Source organism: Actinia tenebrosa, unplaced genomic scaffold (genome assembly GCF_029948245.1).
Source record: "Actinia tenebrosa isolate PJP-AT-01 unplaced genomic scaffold, QUT_ActTen_1.0 PGA_scaffold0__85_contigs__length_37466705, whole genome shotgun sequence".
Taxonomy (NCBI): Eukaryota; Metazoa; Cnidaria; class Anthozoa; order Actiniaria; family Actiniidae; genus Actinia; species Actinia tenebrosa.
Window position 1 is genome coordinate 35523800 of NW_028292569.1, and position 16851 is coordinate 35540650.

General features: G+C 42.2%; 3 protein-coding genes across 3 annotated transcripts in view; 2 read left to right on the top strand and 1 right to left on the bottom strand.

Annotated features, from left to right (window-relative positions):
- The window catches only part of LOC116303429 (galanin receptor 2a), a 47194-nt gene extending 45694 nt beyond the window's left edge, over positions 1-1500 (bottom strand). Inside the window, exon 1 of the mRNA XM_089025572.1 lies at positions 1238-1500. The gene's annotated coding sequence lies outside the window, so the exon portion shown is untranslated. The remainder of the gene's footprint in view (positions 1-1237) is intronic.
- A 1453-nt stretch (positions 1501-2953) lies between these two features.
- LOC116303435 (uncharacterized) lies at positions 2954-6069 on the top strand. The gene is made up of 2 exons (XM_031712964.2): positions 2954-3050; positions 4773-6069. Exons 1-2 carry the CDS (start codon positions 3021-3023, stop codon positions 5964-5966), a joined length of 1224 nt encoding a protein of 407 aa, XP_031568824.1. The 5' UTR covers positions 2954-3020; the 3' UTR covers positions 5967-6069.
- An 8041-nt stretch (positions 6070-14110) lies between these two features.
- On the top strand, positions 14111-15951 carry LOC148914171 (uncharacterized). Its single transcript, XM_089025567.1, has 3 exons — positions 14111-14558; positions 15180-15300; positions 15415-15951. The coding sequence occupies exons 1-3, from the start codon at positions 14168-14170 to the stop codon at positions 15740-15742; spliced, it is 840 nt and encodes a 279-aa protein (XP_088881693.1). The 5' UTR covers positions 14111-14167; the 3' UTR covers positions 15743-15951.
- The last annotated feature ends 900 nt before the right edge of the window (positions 15952-16851 follow it).

Consider the following 16851-nt stretch of genomic DNA (forward strand, 5'->3'; position numbering starts at 1 on the left):
ATCGCTTGTCTTCCAGTTTTTGCCTCTCAGAAAGCATTGTCCATCGGGTAGGGCTGCGCAGCCCTTCTGACATAGTCAACAGCAACCATTTTATTGTCACTCATAATTTAAAAAAATAACAGATAGTTAGTTCTATATTACTGCCTGTTTGTTTTCAAATCTTCACTGTATTGTTGTTTTCCATCGGGGGTTTGAAAACAAAAAATAAAAAATTTTAAGGCCGCGTACGATATTTTAAAATTCAGATTTAATTGCGAGGCTTTAGTTGCATAGTTCTTCATGTACGGTACAAACACATGGATCACCAACTATATTTATTGTTAGGAATATAATAATGTACCATCCAGTATGACGTTCTTACCTTTCGGCAATAATGAGGACATTTTGATAGAAATGTTAGTCGATTTACCACTAAACAACGTCATAATCGAATCTACAGCACGATATCTTTTGTTCCTTTTAAGGTTTTAATGCAATTTTGTACATTATTCCGGAGAGCCTTGGTATCGTGATAGAATTGTTGAATATCACGAACGTGACTTATTATTGTTGTCGATATATTATCCGTAGACTACCACAAGTGTAGAGCCTCTTAGGCATGGATATGGACTAAAGCCAACTGGGTACATACAACCTGACGTCAATGTTATATACACGGATAAACAAACGTTAAAAACCACGATATTTTTTCAATGAAGGTGCTTAGTTAGCTAATAAAAGGCTGTATCTTCTCTTTCTATCTTTTTTTCCCTTTCTATCCTTTTGTCTCTTTTCTTTTCTTTTCTTTTCTTTCTTTCTTTCTTTCTTTCTTCCTATTTCTTTCTTTCTTTCTTTCTTTCTTTCCTTCTTTCCTTCTTTCTTTCTTTCTTTCTTTCTTTCTTTCTTTCTTTCTTTCTTCTTTTCTTTCCTTCTTTCTTTCCCTCTTCCCTCCTTTACGCCCGGCTTAATTAATATATGGCAAATTCAAGGTATCAAAATTCAATCAGGATCCATATCTAAAAGTATAATATATGAAAATATTCATAAATTTTTTTCGGATGTTCTTTCTTTATCACTTCATTATGAACCTATTGCAGACAGTTTGTCGGCAGCTGAATGACCCAACTGTTCAAACATATTAAACGGATGTATGAAGGAATAACGTTAGATAGGCAGTGGTTTAAAAACGTTCTAAGTATATTATAATTATAGTTCAAAAATAGATATATTTCTGTAAAAGATTGCGTAGATATCTTACCATGAAAGTAATTCTGAGGCCGTTGTGGTCATTTCTTTTAAGAGTATATGGTTCCAATTTATCGCTCCACTCTTCTAAGTTGTAATTAGCTGTTTTAATCTCGTAGATTTTAGTGTGGCTTTGTTCGTTAGTTGCGGAAACAAACTGGAAACCACAAAAACAAACTCAATCCGTACGTTTCCAGTCCCAACAAAGCTTTAAATCTCTGCTCTTATCGTGTCTATCTTGTATGTATTTCCAATAGTCTGAGATGCTGCTATTGCTGATGCTCTGCGCGATTGAGAAGACTGTTTTGCCGCGCAGTCCTTTATACACAGAATCAGTTGTGCTAAAAATAGGCTGTACAATGTGGTATCCCAGCATGCATTTGCCTTTGACACCATGATATAAATTCTATCACGTCATCAGTCTACGTCACTACGGAGACACATGAGAAGCACGCGCTTGCTTATTGAATCATTGCATGCTTTGCTTATTGCTAGACAGCACGTACTCTTCAAGCTCCGGCTAGAAACTACACCACGACTACATATGCCCATTCTGGGCTGGTTTATTCTCTCGATCGTGAGTAGCCTGTATCTAAAACCTTGTGTTTACACCTATATTAATCTTTACGCTCACCTCTCTCGATTTTATTCCTAACCATACAGTTTTAGGTTTTCATTATGGCGGACAAAGACCAATTGGCTACACTAAACGTTGAACCCATGGAAACAGCCCATGGAAGTCATGACACTAGTACTAATTCCACCGACGCGATAGCTGCCATGAACGAACGCATGGGCGTCATGGTGGGATACATGCAGAAACTCTGCGAAAGCCTACCCACCAGGTCCACTAGCGGCGAACCGCCATTGCAAGCGGCTCAGAGTAGAGCGCCTGTTAGCCCACCGGGCAGACAAGACAGCTCGAGTCCAAGTAAGCGTCGTTGCACCATCTCTACACGCTCTTCAGAATCTGAGGACGAGGACGAAGTACTTAGCGTCCATGCGCAAGACGACGACGTAGAGGGCTTACTAACAGATAGCGCCACCGGCGCTAAAGGAACATCCCTCAACGAGGATGATGAGCTCCTCAAGGAGCTCGAGTTATCCATACAGGACGACGATAAGTTGGGGCCCCCAATTCGCCAACCCCTGGCCGACCTGGCCGCGAAACGGTGGGGCAAACGAATGGGCAAAACAAAGTTGACGTCCATATTGGACAAACATTGCCCACCAGACAACTGTGTCGACATGGTGATCCCGCGACTAAACACCGAACTATGGAGACAGCTGGACAGCTTTAAAAAATCAGATGATGTACGATTGCAAAACCTACAACAAACTATCCAGCGTGCGACCGCAGCAGTGCTCACCATGTGCGATAGGGTTATGTCCCATTCCGATACAAACTTCAAAAAGCCTGTCCTTAATGATGGGGTGGACGCTCTCGCTCTGTTAGGCCATGCCTTCTCAGATTTGTCCAGCTTACGGCGCGAACAAATCCGAACGGCTTTAAAGCCAGAATATCGCAATATCTGTGGACCGGATGTAGAGCGAGAAAACCATAAACTGCTATTTGGGGACGATTTAGCCAAGCAAATACGCGACGCTAAAGAAACTACGCGCCTTGGACAAGCCGTAGGATATACAAAATCGTCCTCAAACAACCAGAAACGCCGAACCGGCAACGACCACCGTCATCGGCGCTCCCCTGGCGACTTCCGCCCGGGTTTTCACAAGGGCAAGAAATCACACCCCAAAAAGAAACCTCACAAACCCTACAAAGACGACGAGAAATAATGGATGGACTTACGCAGCTTCACAAACAGGTAATCAAAAACATTCCTAGTAATAGTAATTTAGGGGTCACCCCACCTTTACTCGATAATCTGCGCGCTAAATGTGCAGCATTTAAGGCCGGAAACTTGCGGCATTCCTTACATAATTGGCTAAAACTAACTTCTGACCGCGAGGTTATCTCAACTATCATGGGGTTACGAATTGATTTTTCTCTGCAGCCTGAACAACACCGTCTACACACACCCAATCACTCGCAGGCAGAGGCAAGTGTCATACAGGCCGAAATCGATAAATTCTTGAAAAAAGCAATTATCGAGCCCACCGGGCACACTCACGGCGAAATCATATCTGCTATATTCGCCAGGCCTAAGAAAGACGGCACACATAGATTAATATTGAACCTTAAACAACTAAACCAATCCTCTCCTAAGGTTCACTTTAAAATGGATACTTTACAAACTGTAATTAACTTAATTGAACCAAATTGTTTTATGGCATCCATCGACTTAAAAGATGCTTTCTACTCGGTGCCAATCGCACAATCGGACAGGAAATTCCTAAAATTCCAATGGGATAACAAACTGTATAGGTACACATGCCTTCCTAACGGTCTTTCCTGTGCTCCGCGCAAGTTCACAAAAATCCTCAAACCGGTCTTAGCAAAATTACACGGGCAAGGGCACGTTATTGTTGCATACATTGATGACCCTTACCTACAAGGCACGACTTACCAGGACTGTTTAAATAACTTATCAGATACATATGCACTGTTGGATTCACTGGGGTTTGTCATACACCCTGAAAAGTCGGCCTTTTCTCCATCGCAGGAGCGCGAATTTTTGGGGTTCGTTCTAGACTCAGTTGCAATGACAGTAAAGCTGACCCCAGAAAAGGCGCTTAATGTTCGTTCACTGTGCATAGAATTGTTAAAGAAGGTGCGCCCTACTATTAGAGAAACCGCCAGGGTTATAGGCAAAATCATCGCCACGTTTCCTGGGGTCATGTACGGGCCACTACATTTTAGGTCTCTGGAAAGAGATAAAACGAAGGCGCTTAAGGCTAACAACTGGAAATTTGACAAATGGTTGACCTTATCTAGTCGCGCAAAAAGTGAATTACAGTGGTGGGTTGATAACATCGTTCGCACTCATAATGTCATTAAACGCGAACAACCCAACCACACACTAACCACGGGACGCCTGTAATGAAGGCTGGGGCGCGGTTTATGAAGATAACACAACTGGCGGGCTATGGTCTACTAGCGAGAAAGAACGCCATATCAATTACTTAGAATTACTTGCGGTATTTCTAGGTCTCAAATCATTCCTAACTAACGTTCGCAACAGTCATATCCGATTGATGATAGACAACAGCACGTCAGTTGCCGTGATTAACCACATGGGAACTAGCCATTCTCATGCACTTAATGAGTTATGTCGGTCAATCTGGGGTTGGGCGGTCGAACGGAACGTGTGGTTGACCGCCGCTCACGTCCCCGGAAAACAAAACATCTCGGCCGATCTAGAATCTCGATGTAATCGCACCGAAGGGGAATGGATGCTTCACGGCCAACTCCTAATTTCTGTACTGCTCCGTCTAAGTATAGAACCTAATATTGATTTATTTGCCTCTAGGCTAAATAAACAATTTCAAAAGTATGTTTCCTACAGGCCAGACCCTGGAGCGTTTGCCATAGACGCCCTAACGCTCTCATGGTCACATTTACAGTTCTATGCTTTCCCCCCATTCAGCTTGTTAATGAGAGTGCTGAGGAAGATCAGGGAAGACAAAGCCGAGGGGGTACTAGTGATACCCGACTGGCCAACCCAGGCATGGTATCCCCAGGTAATGAAAATGTCCACGCAGCCCCCAATAGTGCTAACACCACAGAAAACGCTACTAACACTGCCAAGCGACGAGACTGCCCTGCACCCTCTTTGGAAAAAACTGAGTCTTCTCGTCTGCCAAGTGTCAGGAAAATTCTAGAGAGAGTGCCCATTTCCAGAAAAGCAAACGAAATCATCATGGCGTCATGGCGATCATCCACGTGCAAGCAGTACCAGTCGTACTTAACACGCTGGGAACATTATTGCGCTGACAATAACATAGATCCTCACAATGCATCGATTGAAAACGGTATCAACTTCTTAACCCATCTTTATGAAAATGGGTTGGGATATAGTGCAATTAATACTGCTCGGTCAGCACTATCCATGGTTATTGATACATCAGGCGTGACGTTTGGCACACATCCTTTAGTCACACGATTTTTAAAGGGTGTTTACGAAATGAAACCCTCATTACCTAGGTACACACATGTTTGGGATGTGAGAACAGTGTTGACCTATCTTAACACTCTATCTCCCTTACGTGACCTATCGCTGAAGGTGTTGACACTAAAACTTACAACTCTGTTGTGCTTGTTAACGGGTCAACGCTGTCAGACTATCGCTAAACTGAACACTGAGTACATGCAAAAGACTCAGAATAGTTATATCTTCACGATTCGGGAGACTCTAAAAACCTCCAAACCGGGACGACATCTTGAACCTATAGAACTACGGGAATACAAACCTAATCCCAACTTGTGTGTAGTAGAGCATATCACTCAATATCTAGAACTCACTACAAGTCTACGTACACATGGTCCACATGATCAGCTACTTATCAGTTTTGCAAAGCCACACAACCCAGTTAGTAGTTCTACAATAGGTAGATGGGTAAAATCAGTGCTCAAAGATGCTGGTATTGATACATCCGAATTCTCAGGGAACAGTGGCAGATCAGCATCCACCTCCTACTACAAGGCCTCGGGTCTACCATTAGCTGACATCCTCAAGGCGGGAGGCTGGACAAACAGTTTAACCTTTGCTAAATACTATAACAAACTAATTAATAATAATTTCGGTACTACAGTTCTCGAACAGTATAGCAACAAGGAATAAGAACTGCACTATACACATAGAGCAATTCACAAATATCTTGTTAATTGATTTTAGATGATTCCTCATAAATTACACAAAATAAACTATTTGTGAGGCTTGTGCATTTTTTCACAAGTGACTTTATTGTCCTCGCGCACCCAGGACGTTCAAATCTCATGTGTTTCCGTAGTGACGTAGACTGATGACGTGATTGTAAGTCGATGTTTGATTGGAATTCTATCACGGCATCAGTCAGGAACGAAGGAGTCACATGCCCTACCCTGGTAAAATTTGATTACTCTGGGTCTCTTTAGTTCCCCCCCCCCCCCCCCCCCCTTTTCTCCTTCGTTCCTGCCATCTTATTATTTTTCCTGGGTTCGCTCGCTGTCAAGAATGATTCAATAAGCAAGCGCGTGCTTCTCATGTGACTCCTTCGTTCCTGACTGATGCCGTGATAGAATTCCAATCAAACATCGACTTACAGGTAAGTCTCGTTTAATTATTAAATCAGTGACTTTTATCTGGACATGCTCGACAACACCACCCATGTTAGTTCCTGAAAGCATTATATATACTCTAAAACTACTTAATCTCATGGGAGTTCTTACAGGATTTACTAATGTGTTTGATTATACCGATTATAAGCTAAGAAATGGGCTTTTGAAACCGCAACCATTATGCTTGAATTTTCTATGGTATTTGGAAAGTTGTTCAATCATGCGATGCTTTCGAAATTTACTTGCGGTTTAAGAATGAACACGCGAAGGTGATACAAAGAAACACGAATAGGAACCGTAGATTATTCCAACAAATATAATAATAATAATGACTTTATTGGACATAGAGTAGTTTACTTTGTGGTCCGATAAAAATAAGATACATCGTCTAGCGAGTAATATAATACAGTCAATGTCATTAACGTCCACCAAAAAAAGACATTTATACATTTACACATTTACACATTTTAGGCTAAAAGAAATATCATGTGTTTCCTCGAAGGTTCTGGCATTAAAAAAATGCTGAAATACCATTCTCCATCTTAAATCCTCACTAAATGGTCAGGGCATTCTGGATTTTCGATTCACGAGTTGAATTTTACATTTAAAGTTCAGGCTGACGCACACAAGGCAAAGGATACATAATGAAACACGTGATATATCTTTTAGTCTAAATGTGTAAATTTGTAAATGTGTAAATGTTTTTTTTCGGTGGATAACGTTAATGACATTGACTATAGTTTGCGCTAATTAGTAGTAACGCATATTGAGAGGCAGGAATGATGTTCAAAAAAAACTTGGTACTTACGTGGTGTAGCAATCTTTATTTTGTTCTGGGTCAGGGTTTTATTTTTGTAAGGTATTATTCAGCTCTAAACTCATTATCCTTGGCTATTCTTTTATTCAATTCATGCCTCGAGTGCCTTGCAACGCCAAGAAGCCAAGCACTTTTTATAATAATAGTAATATAAAGTACTTAACAAACGCATCATACAACGTCTCAATGCTTTTTACAAAAGGACCAGACGGATATCAAGTTCGTGGAAAAAATTGCAAAAGAAGTCAGTTGCTCCTGGTGAACTGGTAGTGTTTTAGTGCAGATTTAAACTCTGGAACTTTATATTTTAATGTATAACTTAACTAAACGCATACAAAAGGAATAGAGGATGTTGGCGGTTATAGAATTACCAGCAGAATTAACGAGAATTGACATTAATTTTGATGTTTAATTTTTTGGTAACACATTTATTTATCTATTTCCCAATACAACCACCTCTCTTGCTGTGCATTATTGGTTCGGCGGTCAGCTGATTACGTGTTTTGCAATTAGGCTCTTTAAACTGGTTACATCATTTCATCTTCCGCTTGCACAAAATAGAGTCAGGCAAAGATTTCCATAGATTTACTCACTGTTCTGGGATAGAAAGACTGTGAGATTCAGCAGTGACACATTGATCTGACTGTAAGCAAAGAGTGTGGTCTTACATGTCTTGATTTTATCGTAACTAGACTTCCACAGATCAACTGTTCTTGGATGAAAAGACTATCTGTGAGATTCAGTGACTCATTGATCTGACTGTAAGCAAAGAGTGTGGTCTTACATGTCTTGCTTTTCTTGTAGCTAGACTTCCACAGATCAACTGCTATTGGATGAAAAGACTATCTGTGAGATTCAGTGACTCATTGATCCGACTGTAAGGAAAGAGTGGGGTTTTACTGTCTTGATTTTCTTGTAGCTAGGCTAGTAGTATAGGGGATGGGGGTTCCAAAACAGTGACCAACCGAGGATCACCCGCGTAAAGTGACTACCCGATTAAGTACAGGATTACCCGCATCCCAGCGATATGTGTTTAAATATGTTAGTCTATATATGGAGTGCGAAGATTGTAAAGAGTTCGTCTATGACTTTTGTATAAAGTGCTTGAAACCAAAGTTCATTCCAAGTAAGCCAAATAAGTATATTTGCTGTGGTAAGAAGATGCGAATAGAAGAAGACACTTCAGCACAGTGTTATGAATATGGTAGGAATATCGCAAACGCCGTGCCTAATGCTACCAAGGAGCAATATTACGCAAATGGTGGTCGTAAGAAGACTACATATAAAAGGATAAAGTACTTTAGGGACTGGATGAGTTATATTCAGGGTCATCGCCCCGTGTACCTTGATGACGAACTGATGGAATTGATTGCGTTTGACTTAAAAGAGCCAACCCCACAAAGCTTAAGGAAGACATTAAAGAAGTTGAAGCTAGGAAAATATTACAAAGGTATTTCCTATCTTTTGTCTGAGATTACCGGTAAGCCTATTCCGGAGGTTCCCGACATTAGCAGAGCTGAGTGGATGTTTTGTAGGATTGATAAGGATATTCCATATTACCCAGACGTAATTTACGAGATATTCCAAATAATAGACCCCAAGCATCCACTGTTAGCATGGATACCCAGACGTTGAGGTGAATTCAAAGTGAATGTTTATTGAGCGAGCCTTCTTTGTAGGTCTTCCTTTGCTTCTTGGTAGATCTTCTTTCGAGATTCCTCGGAGAGATCCCTTATAATTGTTTTTTTATTGCCCGACTTCAATTCCTCGTACTTCTTCTCCTCAGCCAGGATTAATGAGAATTTCACATCGTCTATCTTGCGGTCTCTTAAAGCCTTGGATACCAAGTCAGCAATGGTGTTAGCTTTTGCTCTAGACAAAGCAATGGTCGTGTCATGCTTCGATATTTTATTAGATAATTGTTTCATGATACCAGTAGAAATAGCGGAGATAATACCGCAGACAGCTCCAGCGCCGGCTAAAGGAACGCCTACGATTACTCCGGGTCCAGTTAATGATGTAGCAACGCCGCTACCTGTTAAAGCAACAGACATAGACCCCGACGTTATCGCATTCTTATGTAAAGTGCTACGGGCTCGAGCGTACTTCTTGCGGACTTCTTCATAATGCTTCGTTTGTCCTTCTAAGTAAGCCAGGATTAAGTTAGCCTTGTTTAAACGAAAGTTGTCAGCATTCAATTCATTAGGACCAGTGTCTTTGGTGGTGGTATGGTAACCGACGTCAGGATACAACTTAGGTGCTGATGGTATTACGTCCATTATATACTAATGTACGACGCTTTTGGGAATGACATTCAAGAGACCCCTACACATGACAATCGCGACTACGCGAATTGGAGAGCATTCCGTAAGATGTTTCCTAACGCAGACCACAACAAGTTCGAGCGCAGACCCGATGGTATTTATTACAAAGGCTCCAGGATGTACAGCAATGAGGACCTGAGTCCTACGAAGCCCACCAAGCCTGTTGCTAAGAAGAAGGTCCATTTCGAGTCTAATTTCCCGATAAATCTAATAATAACCACCAAGGATTACCCTTTCTATGACAACAAAGGAGGAGCGGATGACTTTGCGAGGATGGTCACCTCTTTAAGTATTCCCGTGGGTCCTACGACATTCAAGACAAGAGTCCGAGATATCTTCAAAGAGACAGCTATAAAGCATACAACAGGGAAAGAATCCAGAGAATGGTTAGCAGGCCCCAATATGCGCTATTGGTCGCAACAGTTGAACTTCGGAGTCTGGGCTGCTACTAAAGGATGTGGTATAGCCGTGGATATGTTCCATATACCATTCCTGCGTTTCCACGTCGCCTTTACCATCCGCCGCATATTGAAGGAACTCGGTGCGCCCTTACCAGGTGATAGCATCTTTGACGCAAAGGACAACAAATACGACAAAGTAGCGTGGGAACGTCTAAGGAATGAGTTCCATCTTACTAACCCCGACTTCCGTAACAAAGAAGGCGCAGCAAATGGTTTAGGAGAAACTTACACCTACTCAGGAGGTGCTAGCATCGAGACACCGGGCATGGGATACCCCAGCGACTACGAATTCTCAGACTTAGGCGGCGATGGGTCCAAGGGTAATCTAATCTATTTCATAGCAAGTCTGCAGAAATACCCCTGGGCGCCCTTCTTCGCCGCTAAGGGTATAGGTCTGAAGAACCTCGCACGTATTAACCGCAGCATAGAAGCATTTCTCTACTGCATTCTTGGAGCGCAAGTCAACACCCGCAGCCCTATCGTTGGGTCCAGCGGTGCCTCGCAAGAGACGCAGCAGGAATTTCTAACGCTCTTCGAGTCCGCAATAATAGAGAATGACATATCTAAATCGGTACAAAGATATCAGCTTGCAGTGTCAAAGTCGCGGTTAGATTACGCCCTATCACCAGGTTGTTGGTTAATGCCAAGCAACTTGGTAATAAACACACATTCCGTCGTGGGTTACAACAACAAGCTGCAGCGAGCAACCGAAGACATGAAGTTTGGTGTTAATGACATCAATTCTGCGACGATTAAGAGCATACCTCACTTCGTAGAGAAGCCGAAGAAGGTACATGTGAAGAAACCATCCATAAAGAAGGTTAGAGTTATGCCCACGATACCCGAGGAATATGACCACAACCTACTAAAAGCAGGTATAGCAGCTGCAAGTATTGGTCTGAGCTATTACATATGGACATAAGCAACCCACATGAATTAGGAAATGAAAAAGAACGGGGACCTCAAGGACCGCAGGGTCCTCAGGGTCCAGTAGGAGCTACGGGACCGCAGGGTCCTCAGGGTCTAGTAGGAGCTACGGGACCTCAAGGACCAGCCGGTTCCGCAGTATCACTCACCGCGCGAAAGCGGAAATACTGGGTTAATGGAGGTATTCCTTATGGTAATACTAATACGGTACAGTTGGATAGCGATTTTAATACGAGTCACTATTTATTTTATATGCTGGTATTTGCGTTAGACGGGGATCCGAACTTATGGAGAATAGCAGTTCCAGGGGTAATACATCAAGGCATATGGTTTAGATTTACCCCTTATTATAATTATCCGATGATGATAAAGCTCAATGGTAATACACTTGAGATGAAAGATATCAGAGGTAGTATTAAGCTAATGGATCTTCTTGCTTTGTAATATAGGAACAACCCCTACGTAGCTGGAGTAGATTGTGTTTATACGACTTACACAGGCGAGAAAAAATACAACCAGGCATCTTGGGTGGACGTCACCGGAATGTCCGTGGATCTGAACTACTCAGGAAAGAAGCTGATAATATGCAGTATTTGCATTGGCACGGATAGCCATGCCAACGTGGGCTTTAGGTTTCTAGATGAGAATGGCATACTGCGGCCTATGAGAAATAAGACAAACAACAGGGAGCCTGTGCATTTCTCCGCAGAGCCGCCAACGAACAGCGATGAAAATCTTACGGTTTGGACTTTTCACATGGTCGCCGATTGCCATGGGAAAGTAAAGCTACAAATACGCGTAGATGATTCTGGGAGCGTTTGCATGAATAGCACAGAGGATCAAAGGGATAAGGATTATAACCATATGACCATAAGCACTCTTACGGTGATGAGTTTGTAAGACTTATCGTATATGAATCCGCATCGGAAGGAAACCCATTACGTTCACTATTTAGAGGAAAAGATATATGCAGATCCGATTTGGTCCGATACTGGAATGTGGGTCGAAGTTGGGGGCATTGCGCTAATCGTTTGTACTATTGAGATTGCTTCGGGGTTAGCCGCAAACGTAGGGTTTAGGTTGGTCGATGAGAATGATAAGCCTTTACTTCCTTATAGAACTTCGACTGATAATCGGAGGGCTGCTCATTTCTCGGCGCAACCATATCCATTTAGTGGCGAGGTACTTTACCCGACTACGTTTCATATGGTGGTCAATTGTAAACATGCTAAATTACAAATCTACCCCGATGGTGGCAGTAGTGATGGGACGAGAAATGTCAGGGTTACCATAAATGGCACGCAGTCAATTTCTAGTGGCATTGACGATGCGGCCTGGAGCCATAAGCCAATGTCTACCATGAGCGTGCTGCCGCTAGTTCCAAATTACCAGGGCGGTGCTAACACTATATTTAGATACCCTCAGAGCAGAACATCCAGGATGTCTGATAAGCAGTCGGGAAAAGAGTTGAAGATCATGCCGCGGTGATCTTACTTAATCTTCTTCAAAAGAACCGCCCCAATAGCGACAACCAATATCCAAATGTTATTCCCCACGAACTTTAATAGTTCTCCGCCGGCCCTAAGTGCCAAGGAAACGACAGAACCCAGCAGCCCAGGAATGCCGGCTGCCATCTTCTTTCCCATATTCGTCAGTCCTTTGCCTAACTTGCTTACGCCTGCGCCCTTAGCCTTAAGCGCGGATAGGATTACTCCTACTACGCTTGAAATAGCAACTGCAAATGCTAACGGTACGCCGTACTTCAAAAGAGCTCTTTTTATCATTTCCTTGGTGGTAAGCCCCCGTTCCCGTTCTGCGGTAGCAAGTTCCGTCTTTACCTCTTCGAGTTTTTCCAGAGTAGTTTCCAATTCCCTTTCCGCGACCACACGCTCTTCATCGGTGCGCGTTTGGTCGGCTATTATCTCCCGCAGCGTGTCGGCATGGGTTTCTAAGTCTTCAACAGCACCACTTAGTTGTTGAATTTGCTCGTCTTTGAGGGCAATTTGATTTCGCAGTTGTACGCCTTGCTGCTCGGCTTCCGCGAAGGCATTGGCGGAACTAGCAAGTGCTTCGTCCAGCTCCTTTGCTACTTCCAAGGAGTGCTTAAGAGGCTGTGCACGTAAAAACCGACCGGTGGGGTCGGACTCAAAAAATCGATTTCCCTGGTTTTTTGCTCATTTGTAGGGTTTTACCATAGAATAACCAGAATGTATTTTTTATGTTTTCATTGTTTTTATTTCCCAAGAAAATGAGCTCCAAAGTTCGACCCAGCTTGGAGGCTCAAATTAGCATCAATACAAGGGCTTCAAAACTCGTTGCGGAGCAAGGTTTTCTTCTTACATTATGAACAAATAAGCCAAGAAAACTTTATATCAATCATATGAGAACGATTTTGTGCAAAAATATTGACCTTTTTCTCGATAACGAATTTCTGGCAAATTTTTGAACACAGTTTACTCGGCTCAACCTGGTTTTACCACTGGTCTTTAAATCGGAATATTTTAAAAGTGGCAAAGTTTCAAACCTAAAATTATACCAATTCTGATAGATCTAGCCCTATATTTCAACTTTATTGGAAAAAATTTGTCGGACAATGCAAAACGACTTTGCGAGGTTTCATTAAAGTTACTATATTTTGATCGTTTATTTAGCTGCCGAATCACTTCCGGTCTGTGAGTAAACAACAATTTACATATTTTGATCTCAAAAACAAGACAAAGTCACAAATAAATAAATTGTTTTGAGTGAATAAATAAAAAAGATAACTTAGGAAGAGAAATTGCCAAAGAATTACGCATTAGGCCTTCAATAACAGAAATTATAAACACTCACTGGCGAGACCACTGCCGTGATCCATTCTCCGTTGTATAAAAATCTCTCTCGACTACCACATCGCGAAGCAATTCCATAATAAAAAAAGGATAAATTTTGCCAGGAAAACATACGAAGTACTGAAATAGTAGCAGTAGCAAGTTAAAGTTAAAGCATGAATTCGTCTTTAAAGTTAAAGCATGAACTCGTCTTTAAAAATCATTTAGAGCAATGTCTAATGGTCTCTCTGTGCAAGGCCAGCGAACAAGTCTGTCTGAAATAACTGTGCTTCTAATTATCTTGGCACCGCGCGTGCCGCCAAGCTGTAGCAAGTCAGTTCGAAAACTGCTGACCGAAGGCTGAGTTAAGGTTTTCGAAGTTTGCAATGGCGACTACATGTTCCTTCAAAAACAATACTTTTCTTAGAGACTGTGGACCATCCCGTGGTCATACGGAAGTACTATTCTTAAACACATGTCGTGATGATGTAAAAGGTAATCTTCAGAGCTGTCACCTATCGCGCTCTGACTTGATAGAATATGAATTGATTTTCCAGAGGGCCGGTTTAGAAAACATATCTTCTGATGCAACAAAGACCTTCCGTGTTTGTCCTCGTCACAGATATGGACTGGGAAAGTTTTGGAGACCACCTAGATCATGTCAGTATCCAGCTCACAGTGGTTTGTCATCTATAGTCAAAGGACGCGATGTCATTGGCCAGGACATCTCGAGAGAAATTACCAACCTGTTTGGAATGACAGTTCCACTAGGATCACGTAATTATATCATTTGAATGAAATGCAGTTGTCAAACTATTAAATGCTAGTTTGTTGAATTACATGATTTACTTGCTATTTCATTAGTCGAAGTCATCTCGAATAAATAGAATTTATTATGGGAAACGACTAGGTAACAGTCTACTGAGGGGTGTGAGGTTTTGGGAGGGGGGTGGAGGGGGTGAGTGTGAGCGTGAGGCCAGGAGTGATTGGGGAGGGGGGAGGGACGACCTTATCTCAATAAGTATCTACCTAAGATTGAAATCTATTGAATTGTTCAAAATTTTGACAGGATCACTCTATCATTCATTCATAAGGGTGTAAAATAGGAATTTATTCACTTTTGGCTAGCGGCATCGGAAATATCCCTGAATCCGCCCACGAAAAGTATGAAAAAAGCGGGTAGTCTGCAGAAATTGTGACACTCATGCAGTTGTCCCGGGGGGGGGGGGGGGGGGGGCTATGTAAGAGACTAGCGTGGGAAAAAGTGGGGGGGGGGGGCTAATATTGGAAAATATAAGAGAATAGTATGGAAAAAGGTAAAAGGTGGGTGGGAGGGGGGGCAAACCCCTCCCTCTGTGCGGCCCCTGAGTTCTTATAGAAAAATTTGCGTTTTAACAGCAATATGCTCTAGCTGTCGCAAAAAACACAAGAGAGAAGTCAAAAATCAACCCTTCCCTGCTTCTTCAGAGGATAAGAAAGAAATGTTCACCCCGGAGAAAGCAAATACCTATGTGCTACGGTAAGTTTTCGTTTGTTCGTTTGTTTTCTTTTTGAGTGTTTGTTTGTTTTTTATTTATTTATGTTTGTTTGGTTTGAAGATTACTCCTTACGTATTTACTGATCAATTTGTTAGGAATCGCCCAGGTTCACAGTATAGAGAAAGTTTTACTGGTACGCCAACACCCATGAAAAGACGTGATCCTTGTTGGACACCTAGCAGCATGGCTGATGACGACATCTTGGAGTCAGAAGGAAATATCAACCAGAGCGTCGTAGATCAAGAGGTACTTGATTTGTACAACCAAGGTGTGGCATCACTAGCATCTAAAATATGTCTAGATTTTTCACCACTGCAGTCTCGCACAAAAACCACATGGGAAGATACCAGAGAAAATCTTTGCAAGGTCTCGATAACACGGCGGCAGAGGGAGCTGTTGGATTTGATTCGCTCGAGAAAATAGTAGATGATCTGGAATCTTTAGGGGCTTCAAAAACCTGGTGCTGTGACACGAAGAAGCTTCTGAATGAGTGCAAACGCTATCTAAAAACTGATTATTATCGAGTACACTGCCAGGATAGTCATTCATGTTGTCCTGATCACTGTCGTGACTACGCTCTAAGCGACGAAAAGGATAAAGCATTTAGTGCTACATGCAAGCAGACTCACAACGTTCAGTATGACAAGTGCGACTCACTGAACTCAGTTCTGAAAGATGTCGAAAATCAAATCAAAAATCCTTCCATTTCATTTTACAGTGACGATCAGCAAGAAGACCTACTACATGACTGGAAAAAGAGTAAAGAGAGCATCTACAACTGGAAGTCCCACATACTTAGATCAATAAATCAAGAAAGTGCAAAGCAAAGGGTTCTTCAAAACCTGAAACCCAACGAGGCTTTGATAATTTTCGACTAGTGGGCAATGAAATTCCAGCAGATGAAATGTCGAGAGAAACAATCAGACTGGTATGGAAAACGTGGACTAAGTTGGCACATTAGTACCATCGTCTTGAAACCTGAAGAAAGTAGTGAAGATGTTGAAGTCCAAACGTACGCTCACCTCTTCTACAAGTGCACCCAAGACTGGTATGCTGTCCTCTCCATCATTGAAGATCTTCTTGGCTGGCTCAAGTCTAACATCCAGCCTTCAATATCTCACGTTTTCTTAAGGTCAGACGAAGCTGGTTGTTACCACAACAATTTCTTAGTTGCAGCTTTGCATGGTATCAGTGAGAGGACTGGAGTAACTATAAAGCGGTTTGATCACTCCGAACCACAAGATGGCAAGGACATGTGCGATCGCATATTATGCCCTATGAAGACGGCTGTTGGAACCTTCTGCAACGAGGGTCATGATATAAGCAATGCGAGTGACATCAGGACTGCTTTGCTCAAACGACCAGTTAAAGGAGTCTCAGCTGCCGTTTGCTCCGTTCAAGAATCAAACAAGACACTCAAGGTGAATAAGTTGGATGGCTTCAGTAAATATCACAATTTCGCCTTTGAGAAAGATGGTGTGCGTATTTGGAAATGCCATGGGATAGGATCAGGAAAGCTATAGTCTCTTATA